Source organism: Desmodus rotundus, chromosome 1 (assembly GCF_022682495.2).
Source record: "Desmodus rotundus isolate HL8 chromosome 1, HLdesRot8A.1, whole genome shotgun sequence".
In the NCBI taxonomy this organism is placed as follows: Eukaryota; Metazoa; Chordata; class Mammalia; order Chiroptera; family Phyllostomidae; genus Desmodus; species Desmodus rotundus.
Genome location: NC_071387.1, coordinates 90,323,610 through 90,335,936, shown reverse-complemented (window position 1 = coordinate 90,335,936; position 12,327 = coordinate 90,323,610). Strand labels below are relative to the sequence as shown.

The 12,327-nt window shown below is 46.1% G+C and overlaps 1 protein-coding gene across 1 annotated transcript in view; it reads right to left on the bottom strand.

Moving 5' to 3' along the window:
- HS3ST2 (heparan sulfate-glucosamine 3-sulfotransferase 2) overlaps positions 1 to 3,780 on the bottom strand; it is a 123,263-nt gene extending 119,483 nt beyond the window's left edge. Inside the window, exon 1 of the mRNA XM_024560346.4 lies at positions 2,915 to 3,780. Within this exon, the coding sequence (XP_024416114.2) occupies positions 2,915 to 3,378 (464 nt within the window). The 5' untranslated portion in view covers positions 3,379 to 3,780. The remainder of the gene's footprint in view (positions 1 to 2,914) is intronic.
- Between the last annotated feature and the right edge of the window lie 8,547 nt (positions 3,781 to 12,327).

The window sequence follows — 12,327 nt, the reverse complement described above, 5'->3', positions numbered from 1 at the left end:
ATCCTTGGGTGGCCTGACCTGGACTGGTTCCCAAGAGGGGCTCCAGCTGGGATCAAGGGAGGTGCAGACTCTGTCTCTTGGTCTCTCTGGCCGATGGTGTCACTCTGGTTGTATCACCCTGCCTTCAGGCACTGTTTGTCAAATCCTGGGTTATCTCCATCTACCCACAGAAAGAAGTATCTCCTTTGGGTTGAGGGTAAAGCTATTAATTTTCCACTGTCCATCAGTCTGGGCCTCTGGGTCCAGGAAGTCATCCCTAGGGCTTAGCAGGGACACGTCACATGAGATGCACCATCAGCAACTCCGCAACTCCACTTTCGGAAAACACAGTCCACCACAGTGGGTACAGAGGCTCTTTGGCCAGGTCTACGCAGTGAACATTGGCTTTCTGGTGGCAAGTTGTGCAGAGCAGGGTGAGAGCACTTAGCTGGAAATGCACACGTGCACGCACACATGTGTGCCAGGGACTTCCGGTCCTGGCTTTCGTCAACTTGCTTTGTGACCCCATGTCACATGCTCTCTCCTTTTGGGGTTCCAATGTTCACATCTGTTAAAGAGTGGAGGCAGCAGGCAGGGAGGGGCACCATATCACCCACCAGTCAACTTGTGGAACTCAGGAGTAAAGCGAGAACACGGGTTTTAAAGGACCTCAGAAATTCTCAACATTTCTGCAATTAATGTATATTACTTGAGTGATAATCAAGGGTAAAACACACAGAGAGAAATGTTCTGGAAATTATGGAAACAGAATTCAAATGGGGAAGTATTACCTTAGCATAGCTGGCAATTCACAAACAGACCCCTGAGCTAATTGTTCTCTTAGAAATATGAAGGGGGGAAGGGAGGGTAAGTCAGACCCTAAGAAGTTGAGCTGTCAGTATGCTTGATGATATATAAAACCTACCAAGACTCAGCTGAGAATTTTAGCAGAATCCAAATGTGCTATAAAAAAAAAAAAGGCACGGCTCCCATCTCTAAGGTTCACAGCTAAGCTGGCTTAGATTCACACATGCCAAGGTTAAAAATAAAAAGCAGCAATTCCTGAGTGACATGAGCTCTGGGCAGGAAGCCTGAGGTATGATGCTTATGGTGGAACGGAGAGATGGGAGTGCAGAGACTACGCGGGGTACAGGTGTTTATTGGAGGGCACAATATCTAACAGCCAGATGCTCAGAATTTTGTTATTTTGCACTTAAAAAGCACTTTACATTGGCAAAGGGTTTCATAATGATCTCCAGACCTTCCCTCGAGGAAACCCTGCCATTCATTAGCGTATGACCATGGCTGATACATCTAGGACTCTGCTGTCTGACGCACTGGCCTCCCCTGCCCTGGGGTCTGGGTCCCACTGTGTCCTTGTTCACCTCATATGCCCAGATGGAATGCCAGCTTGGAAAGCACTAGACCTGCCATTCTGGGCCACCTTCTTCCACTGAGCCAACATAATGGTGCCAGGGCCACTTGTAAGCCAGCTATCCCAGCTGGGCTCCACTGGAGACATACTATGCCTGTCTACCTCCTGAGGAAGGTGCATGTCCCACCCCGTGCCCCCACAACCATGGACACTGAAGGCTAACAGGCAAAGGAGACAAGTCAGCCCTGTTGCCTCCATTCTTGCAAATCCAAGACCCCCTATTATGAGCCCAGTGGGGTCTTTCTAATGAAGTTGTTCTTTGCCCAATATACTTAGGACTTTCTACTTCCTAAAGGGTTTACTTTTATACTTTCTTTTAAAAATTTATTTAAAAATTTTAAATTAGCCTCAGCTACTGTGCAGCTATCATGTTACCTACCCCTTCCCAGTTCCATTACTATAGAAAGTCTTCACAGGGTCAGGGGAATGGTGAGAATTCTGTGAACCATGTGTTATGGGGAGCCCATACATTACACCAGCCCCCCAGGATGCCTTGATTATCCCATACAGGGGTTGGGAGGTAAATGGACATTGAACAGCAGAGGCTGTCACCTTCCAGAAGCTTCAGGCTATGCCCAGACACCACAGCGTGGTGACTGTCATCCCCAGCAGTGCAGAGGAGGTGTGGACAGTCTGCGTATGACTGGCTGCCCCTACATATGACTGGCCAATCTTCACTGAGTGCCCACCAGTGAAGACCAAACTCCCCATCCTGGTGGCTGGTCTAGAAGCACCAGCCGGCGTTGCACTTTTTAAGCACTTTAGAAAGGCCTAGGAAGGCAGACAGGGCAGGGACTGCTTCCCTACCCAATGTAATGAATGAAAAAAACGAGGCTCAAAGAGTTTTAGGAATTTGCTCAAGCTAAGTGACAGAACCAAGCCTCAAATGTAGGCTTCCTTCCAGTATTCTAAGACCACTAACTCAGGGTCAGAGGGATAGGGTCTCAGCCCAGTTACAACAGCAAACATCTGGAGCTGGAAATGAGCCTGTAGAGAACTTTCTCCTCCCAGCACCTCCGTGTATGCCCTCTCATTCGGCCTGAACTATGGGGACCTTGCCCAAGCACGGAGCCCTGTCGCAAGGGGTCGTCCTGTTCTAACTTTCGATCCTTCTCAGGGTCCTTCAGGTGCCAGAAAAGACCTGAGGACAGTCAGGAAAGAGCTGTGTGTAGGTAGTGCGTGTTCTCCCTGACCCTTCCCTGAGCACCTTGCTCCACCAAAGGCTGGACCCGCAGTCAGCTTCCCCGGCTCACTCTGAGCTTGAGCTCCAGCCCTCCCTTCCCTCCAGGCGACTCCAGTGATAACGGCCCTTTGCCAGTCAAGAAAAAGCCCGTCCAGAGGGGGAAAAAAAACGAAAATTCTGGGTAAATTCATCCTCTAATATCCCCCCACGTGTCAGCCTGAACCCACATGACAAGCCGGGTAAAGGGAAAACGGAAGGGTGGCTCTGAGAATGGAGCCGTTTGGGAACCGGGCGCTGCTTGGGGCTCCCCTCCTTACCTGTACCAGTCCAGCCCGCGTCCGTAGTTCCTGTCGAAGAAGTGGGGCTCTGTGCCCAAGGCCCGCACGTCCGGGTGCACGCGGATAAACTCCAGCACGGCTCTTGTGCCTCCCTTCTTCACTCCCACAATGAGGGCCTGGGGCAGCCGCTTGGTGCCCAGCCTCGGCGAGCTGGAGAGACTGGGAGCCGGGAGGTGCGAACCGGGTACAGGGACAGCAGGTGCACTCGGAGTCGGCCCCAGGGGATCGCAGGGGCGGGACTTCTGAAGTTTCTGGCCGTCTGCACTGGGGCCACGGAGGCAGCGGGGCGCGCTGAGGAGGTGACTCCCACCGAGGTCGTCACAGCAGCACAGGAGGTTGTAACACAGGTAAGTGCAGGAGAGTGACAGTGTGAAGGCGAAAAGCAGCCTGCGCGCCCTTCGCGGCTGAGGTGGCCCCGCGCGGCCCAGGACCCTATAGGCCATGGCTCCATGGGCCCGCGCCGGGGGGCATGGTTTCTGAGGGGGCGCCGGCAGCGGAGCTCTTGGGGCCCTGTGGCCACCTAAAGGGCTGGAGCGGCTCTGCCCAGGCCACGTGGGTCGGACGTGGGGGACGCCGTCTTTTCCAGGAACTGCCGTCCGGGACGCGTACCCTGCCCTGGGGGCCGGGAGGTGGCGGCTCGTGGAGGGACTGGCGGCAGCGCCTCCAACATCGCCCAGTCCTAGACGACGGCGCTCCAGGCAGTGGGGCGTCTCCCGGTGCTTCTCGCCTCTCGGACGCGCTGGATTCCGAGCGCAGGCAGAGCCTGACGCCCCATTTCCAAACCCAGGCGGTCGCCCGGCAGTGCGGGCTGGTGGAGGGCCACAAGGTGGCGCTGGTGAGGGCCGTGTTGGGCTCCTCGGGAACTGCCGAGGCGAGCACGCTCCGGCTCTATTTAACGAGTCGCCTGACGTCAGCCGCTCAGTCCCGGGAGGCCAAGCCCCACCCGGGGACCCGGCCCGCCACGCATCTTCTTACTGCTCCCAGGACGCACACCCCGGGTCCTCCCCACCAAGGCCGCACCCTAGGGAGCTCTGGCCAGCTTGTGGTTGGGTGGGGACAAGGTGTGGAGGCATTTACTTCTTCAGGGTTCTGGACACCCCCACCACGCTGGCCTCCCGACACCGAGGGGTGGGAGCCCAGGTCGAAAATGCGCCAATATTCGGACCCAGACAGGGATCGGGCACAGACGCAAGCACTCCACACTGATAAACGGTCCCACCACGCTGACACACGCAAGCACAAACACAGGTACAAAGGTACCCTGCCCGGACACACCACCACACCCACCTGGGGTGGGGAGGGAGAAATCTAACCCGGGCATAGAAACGCGGACAGGGGCACTCCTCTCCGCCCACCCCCCCCCCCCGCCCCACCCCCATCTCACCAAACAGACACAGAGCCTGGAATCGGACCTCGTGCCTTGTGTGCATAAACGTGCGGGACGGGGACACACGTGCGAGATGGGGACACACATTCTAGACCGGCTGCGTGGAGGAGCCGAGCGTGAGGGAGATTCGGTGACTATTGAGAGTGCTCCTTAGCTGCACCCCCCGCCCCTCGCTGACACACACCCAGGCGGTTGCTCCATCTCATACCCATGACGCGTGCGCCCTCACCCTACTGTCATTCTACCTCTCACTGGACCTGGGGGAGAGCCAACCCCAAAGGAGCGTACTCAGCGCAAGTGGGTTCCCTTTTAGCGGCCGCTCCCTAGCGGTGGACTGCTCCCTGGGGAGTTATTCAAGGTCCCATAGGATCCCTAAGGTCCAGGACTCCTTCACGCAGTGGCACAAGGAGGAGGAAAGGGAGGGCAGAGAGGACTTAGGAGCATTTCCACTTCGAATGATTCCTAAGTGACTGCCCACAGGGCAATTGTCAGTGACCATGATCAGAGCAAGACTGAGTGACCAACCCAGTACTTCCCTAAGTGATCACATTACTTAGTGGTCATCAGAACAGGCCTAAATGACCATGGCCCAGAAAGCAGCTAAGTTGTCAGTCCATGACAGGGCCTAGTGAGTACCCCCATAGAATGTCTGAGTGACCATCACTCCCCAATCCTCCCTCTGCATGACCCCCCTCCACACACAACGGAGCATCCTTCCAGGAGTAACTAATCAGGCCCTGTGGACCTTAGCCCGAGTCAGGGTATAGTTTGTCCCTAAACCAGGCCCATTCATGGAAACCTTAGGCTAGGGGTGTCAAATGTAATTTCAACTCCTTAACAGTTAAGGAGTAGTTACATTTATACAGTCCTAAAATTATTTCAGCCCTTTGAAGGCAACTGAGAGGCTGATGTGGCCCCTGGTGAAAATGAGTTTGACACCCAGCCTTAGGCTATTCCCTCTACTGCAGATAATAATGACTATCAAGTTTGTTTCAAGCACTCAGCATGTGTTAGCTCATTTAATATTCACCACAACCTATTATGTTGTTCCCGTTATCCCCAGGTCACTTCGCTTCCTTAATCCTAATAGTAGCTAACCTTTGTGGAGTATTTGTTTTGTGCCAGTAATGTGCAAATCACGTGACATGCACTAACTTATTTATCTCCAAAGAGAGAGAGGCACTATTGTAATTCCTCATTTACAGAAGTGCGATTAAGGCTTAATATACATATCCTCAGTAATTGACAGAGCTGGGATTAAACCCAGGCCATCTGACTACAAGATTCAAGCTCTTCATTACAGTGCTTTGCAGTTCCCTAACTTCCATTGGCCATTCTTCATGTGACTCCACCCTAAAGCTGAACTAATCATCTAGATCATTTCTAAAATCTGACACCTGGGACTGAGGAAGGAATCGCAGGTATAGATGGAAGGGTTACACAGGACTCAGATCTCTCTTCTGTACACTATTTCTAGTGATGCCACCTGTGACTGTGTTATCTTTTTTTCTTGTACTTGCATCACACTGCTGACATCTCAAGCTTGCAGACAATTCACATCTCTAAATGCTTCATGAAATTGCTGCTGATTAAAGTGCATCAGCTCCACATTGTGCTTGTATAGTGGGCTTTTGTGGACCGAACATGTAGGTCCTTACACATTTGACCTGAATGAATTGTATCTGGTCTCATCAGTTCACTGGTTCTACTTTAAAAAAAAATTCTACTTGAATCTTGAATCGTGATATAGCTTTTATGTATTCAAAAAGAGAAAGTAGGAAAATTGAATCCCAACAGCTTTACCCTTGATTCCAGGTGTACCTGGGAAAAGTGGATTGACATCTCTGATCCTCAGTTTTCTCACCTGTAAACTGGGGAGTTATGACTAACTTCAAAAACCTCTTTGGGTTCTGATGTTGTATAATTCTATGATTCTATTATTCAAGGTATGAACTTCTCTATTGGCATCATGTCATCTCCACATTTGATTACAATTTAATTAATTCCTCACTCAAATTGTTAATAAAAATGTCAAAACAAATATGTTGAAAGGAGTTCTAATACATACTTTCACATTGTGAACCTGCTATTTCTGTCCTTCATTGTTAAAATTATGATGTTAAGTGTAGATTAATCCACTCTGACAAGCACTTTATTATTGGTGGGGAAAAACATGAATATAGTTCTTCCTCTTGAGGCTCTGCTGGGCTCCATTTAAAAATTATTTTTATCTTAAAATTTATAAATTCTGAAATTCTTGGGTGTTCAGAAACATCAGAACTAGGCAGATTTTTCTCTTCAAATTTCCGTGCAGAGTTATGACCATGACTTAGGTAGAATTTTTCAGGGAGTGAGACAGGAGACATGCCTACTCATTTGCTCTCGCCCTGCTTTTTACAGTAGTACCATGATTTTCTTTTGGGGGATCAGGGTTGATTATGTTGGGTTATGTGGTTTGTCAAAGACACCCACTTAAATAAGATATATTCCTTTTTCTATCACCTGAAAGAAGATGAAAATGACTCAGGGCTGGTATGACTCCACAGTGCTAGGGACCCAGGCTCTACCATGTGTCTCCTCCACTCCTAAATGGCTGTGTGGTCCAAGGTGACTTACTTTGTGGACAAAGAAATGACAGAGACATACCCTTTGATGACATTTCCTGGAAATTGCCTTCATTACTGCCACTTATGTTCAGTTGTTGAGAATGTTGCCACAAGACCTTCTAGCTCCAAGAGATCCTTGAACTGTAGTCTTCACTTGGCTAGATGCCTGGCTGATATTTGTGTGTTTGTTACCCAGAAAGAACTGAAGAAAAGTTATAGAGGGCAACTAGTAATCTCTACTGTCCTTGGAGAAAGCGTGTCCCCTCATTCTTTTCCTGTGTGGTTTGTGTGGGCTGGTCCTAGTTCAAGGACAGGCACGTGACCAAGCCCTGACAATTACAATTCTCTAATCATACTTCACTGAAAGCAAGTCAAATCTTTCCAGTGAGGATCAACCACAAGACTTTTGTTGATGTTATTGGAAAAGAGAAACTTTTTCTTTTCAGATGATGAGCTAGTACAAAATGAACCTGAAGCTTCCAGTGGTCACCTCTGCCATCAGGAGGGGAAACTCAGGGGCTGAGCAAACACAGGGGAAAGCAGGACTGAAAGATGGACACTCAAAGTATCCTTTGAACCTCTGATTCTAACCATGCTGGAAGCATGGTTCCTGGAATTCTATGCTCCAACTGATTAGTTATCTTCTGCTGCTTGCAGTTGAAAGAGTCCTGACCGATACAAAAATACTTGCTACCTCAGTTACAAAGAACGGGGGCCATTTTAATAAAAAATAGTGGAGGTGGGATAGAAACTCATTTTGAAGGATATGCACAGACTAGGCCTGGAATCCCTCAAAACTTGAAGCAGTTATAGGATCCAGGTGTTTTCTCTATCTTCTCTACTGCTCTTTGTTCCTTATTTATTTTCTTCTCATTTATAACTGCCTTCCCTTCACCCACCCACCCACACTTTATTTATGAATTAGTAAGGGTTATAGAGTAGCAAACAACAGAACTGGACTTTGGCTAATATAAGCAAAAAGAAGAATTCAGAATGACTCAGAAAAAGAACTTTGAGAGAGCTCACAGAATTAACAAGAAGCTGGGGAAATGGGTGCATCACAAAATGGCAACCACGGAATGCATTTCTTCTCTTCCCTTTCTGAGTGTTCTTTGCCTCTTTTGCATCAGTATTACCATGAATCTCCCTTCTCACTCTGATACTCAGCATTTAAGACCTCGAATTTGAAAATTATAAAACAAGGACATTTTCTTTCCCTAAAGTCTTTGGACCAATCAAGCCCAATTATTCAGTTTTAGTTCAATGTAAGTTTCAGAAATTTGCCCAAGAGCTGAGTTTTGTTAAAGGTGAGAAAATGGTCCAAAAAGGGTGGTTCTTATGAAGCAAAGGACTGTGAACTGGAGTCACACGGTCTGCAGATTGTATGAGGTGCAAAGTTCCCATCTGAGCCAAGAACAAATGTGAATGAATAGTCTACATTTAGGATGGAGGTCAGGAGTGAGGATGAGATTTTACACACAGTTGGTACCCTGAATAAAATCAGAGGTCAAAGGTTCAAGGAACCAGATGTACAAGATCAGAAACCATGGTTGAATTTAAGTACGTTTTAAGATTCCAAATCTTTTGTCATCTCCATGTTAGTTTACTTCTGCTATTGGCAATTATAATCAAAATAATGATAGGCTCTGCTTATTGAGCATTTTCCCAGCCCTAAGTACGGGGCCAAGTATTTAGATGTATTACCAAATTTAATCTTCTCAACAAAGCAGTAAGATGAGTATTATTATGACCTCTACTTTATAAACTAGGAAGCTGTGAAATAGGTTGAGTTTTCCATGTTCTCATAGATGCTGCAGGCTGGAGAATAGAAACAGTATTTAGAAGCATGAACAGGAGATTGATCACCAGCTTTCCCATAATTCCCTTGGGCCAGCATTGTTTCCAGCCCCCACCTCCTGCCCTGCATTATTTAATTCACAGTGTCTTGTACTCACCCTGTCTTACCATCTTGCTTTCCTAATGAGGTGGAAACTCCTTGGAGGCAGAGACTAAACAACCACTTCCAAATCAGCCTAGTACTTGGAATTTGGGCTGCGTATTCATGTTGGAACCCCATTGGTTTTTTTTATCTCTTCTCTCCCTCTTGATGGATCACTAAATATTACCTTGTGAGAGCTTCCCAGGAAGAACTAATATTCCATTTCAAAATAGACCAAGAGTGCATTATTTATCATGTCAGGGAAGATACTAAACCTGTTCATTTGTTCAATAATTGGTAGAGATGGCCTGGGGTCCTCCATCTTCTTGTCTTTAGCCAAATGGATAAGAATATCACCACTGGTGTTGCCATCTGCCATTTATCCATTTTCTGAGATACAGATCTTAGTGGTTTAGGGTGGGATGAGTGGGAAAGCACCTAGCTACAGAGAGCAATACAGAGAGATCTATTTGTTTGCTTCTGTTGCATTTTTGTTTACCTTCAAAAGTTTTATCACACAAATAATGTATTCTTAATGTAAAAAACAAATTAAAATACTGAGAAAAATAAAAGTAGTCCCCCAAGTCATAACACTCACAAATAACTATTGCTAGTGTTTTATTTATATCCTTCCAAACATGTATACATTTATGTGTGTGTATATATATATTTGTTGTTGTTTTTGTTGTTATTTATGGATCAGTGCTTATCTATTGTTTTGTAAAGTGTGAGTTCTTTTTACTTAACAAATTGTGAATCTATTTTATATCATTATAAACAGACTGATGAAGATCTAGCACTTTCAGAAGGGGAAAATAACTTTCTACTGGAAATGCTAGACGTAAGGATCATGTGAGCCTGAGCTACCATGAATGGGATTGATTCAGCACAGAAGTAAGTGGAGTATGAGTGAACCACTGAGTCCTGGGAACAATGTTTGAATCCCTGGATTCAGCTTTGTCTGAAACTATCTCTTCAAGGGACAGTAAAGCATCATGGTTAGGAATACAGTGTCTGGAAGCAGACTGCATGGGTTCAAATTCTGGCTCTGACACTAGGATTAAACAAGATAATAAATGTAATGAACTTAGAACAGAACCTGGCTAACAATAAGCCCTGAATAAGCAAGAGCTGTTATTATATTGCAAACTTTTCCATTACATCTGTTGATAAATTTGCTTTTGGACTTAAGCCATTTTTGATTGATACAGATGTGTACTTTTCAAGTAGATTTGCATCTTTCAACTTACTTGAAAATTTTATTGACAACAAAATAAAATCAATCTGTTCTGCATAATCAGCTAAGACCTCTCCTTCTTTGGATCCAGCTTATCTCCCTGATATTTTCAGTGTTTCTAGGAAAGTAACCAAATGTCCTCTCTGGACATAGCTCATGACAAGTGTCAACAAATGCTTATTGGATAAATACATAGGTAAGACCCTCAAACAGCCCATTTACCTAGAGGACAGGAATTTTAGTCATGAGGACATGGTACAACTTATCTTAAAGGACTGACTTCTGTGTTTATTGATCACCACCTTCATGTCCTCCATTCCCTCTTTACTCTTGGCGCACCTGATAAGTTGTAAGGGGGCAGGGCCTTAGGTATTCCCCAGGGCAGGGCAACCCTCTTTGCTGCTCAGTGCTGCCTGTGGGGGAGGGCCAGAGAGGAAACAATGCAGCTGCCTGCCCGTCTCTAGCGCACTTTCCTCTTGTGTGAGACTTGGGGTTTCTCCCACCTCAGCAACCCCTGACATAGTCCACAGTCAACTCTGAGTCTCAGATTCGCCTTCAGCCAGCCCCACCTGCGGGTTCTGCCACGGGTTCTTATTGGTCTGGTTGTTCTGGCTGATTTTTTCTTTAATTCCTTGGTTGTAGGAGTTCCATGCAGTTTGATTTTTCTGGTGCTTCTGGTTGTTTATTGATTTTAGATTGGTTGTTTTCCTCCTTTTGGTTGTGTGAAGAAGCAAAAGGTTTCTACCTATACCTCCATCTTGGCTAGAACCTATTTTTTTCTTTTTCAATTACAATTGCCATTCAATATCATATTAGTTTCAGGCATACAGTATACTGGTTAAACCTTTGTATAATTTATGAAATGATCCCACCGATGAGTCTAGTACCTACCTGGCACTATACATTGTCATTACAATATCATTGACTATATTTCCTATACCGTACTTTACATCCCTGTAACTGTTTGGTAACTGCCAATCTTGACTTCTCAATTCCTTCACCTTTTTCACTCAGCCTCCTAGCCCCCTCCCCTCTGGCAACTATCAGTCTTTTCTCTGTATCTATGAGTCTGTTTCTGTTTTGTTTGTTCACTTATTTTGTTCTTTAGATTCAACCTGTAAGTGAAATCATATGGTACTTGTCTTTCTTTGTCTAACTTATTTCACTTAGCATAATACCCTCTGGGTCCATCAATGTTGTCACAATGGTAAGATTTCATTCTTTTTATGGCTGAGTAGTATTCCATTGTACATATGTACCACATATTCTTTCTGTAATCATCTATTCATGGTTAGGTTGCTTCCATACTTTTAATGCCTATAGATTTAACTCAGTCTGCAAAGTATTTCTTCACATATATAACAACTCAAGTTGTTTCCAATTATATATATATATACATATATATGTGTATATATATATATATTTATATATCATGGTTGAATTAGCCATTTCTCTGTCAATAGGTATTTAGTTTTGTATCCATTGTGATCAAACTTGGCTGCATCAAACTGAGAAGCCCAAAGCAACCGCAGTTTTAATAGGGTACCAACTCCTTTCTCATTTAAAGGAAGTCCAGAAGAATCCTGTCTGGGTCTGTATGACACCTCCAGGAAGTTATCAGGCACCCAGCCTTCCAGCTCTGGGGAAAGTTGGATGTGTCCCACCTTCCTGTGGATGAAGACGGGTGCTGCCATTTCCACAATCACATCTTTAATCTGGGAGAATGCTTGGAGGACCCTCTTAAGAAGATGTCCCAGAACTCCCATGCTAATATCTGCTCAGCTTTCATTGGTTAGCATTTAATCACACAGCCACACCTGGCTGCAAGGGAAGCTGGGACATGTACTCTTTTGACGGACAGTAATGTTGATAGGTTCTGTTGGTGTGAAAGAGAAATCTGATACTTGGCAAGCGGTTAGCAGTATCTGCCTCAAGTTGTTTCCAGCCTGTTGTTCTCACAACAATGCCTTGATGAACATCTTCTAACACAGGAATCACAGTCAAATATCTCCAACCAACTAGAACAGACCCTGGGCCCAGGGCTGGAGCACAAAAGGGGAGGGGGATTCCCAGAGTGATCTGTGCTAGTCAATGACTCACTAACTCTTCATTTGCTGGATCACAGGACAGTATAGGTGTAAGTGGGGAAAGGTTAAAGTAACCTTGGCACTTTAAAGTGGGGAGAGGGGCATTTGCAGGATTTGAGACTGGGGCTATGTCCAA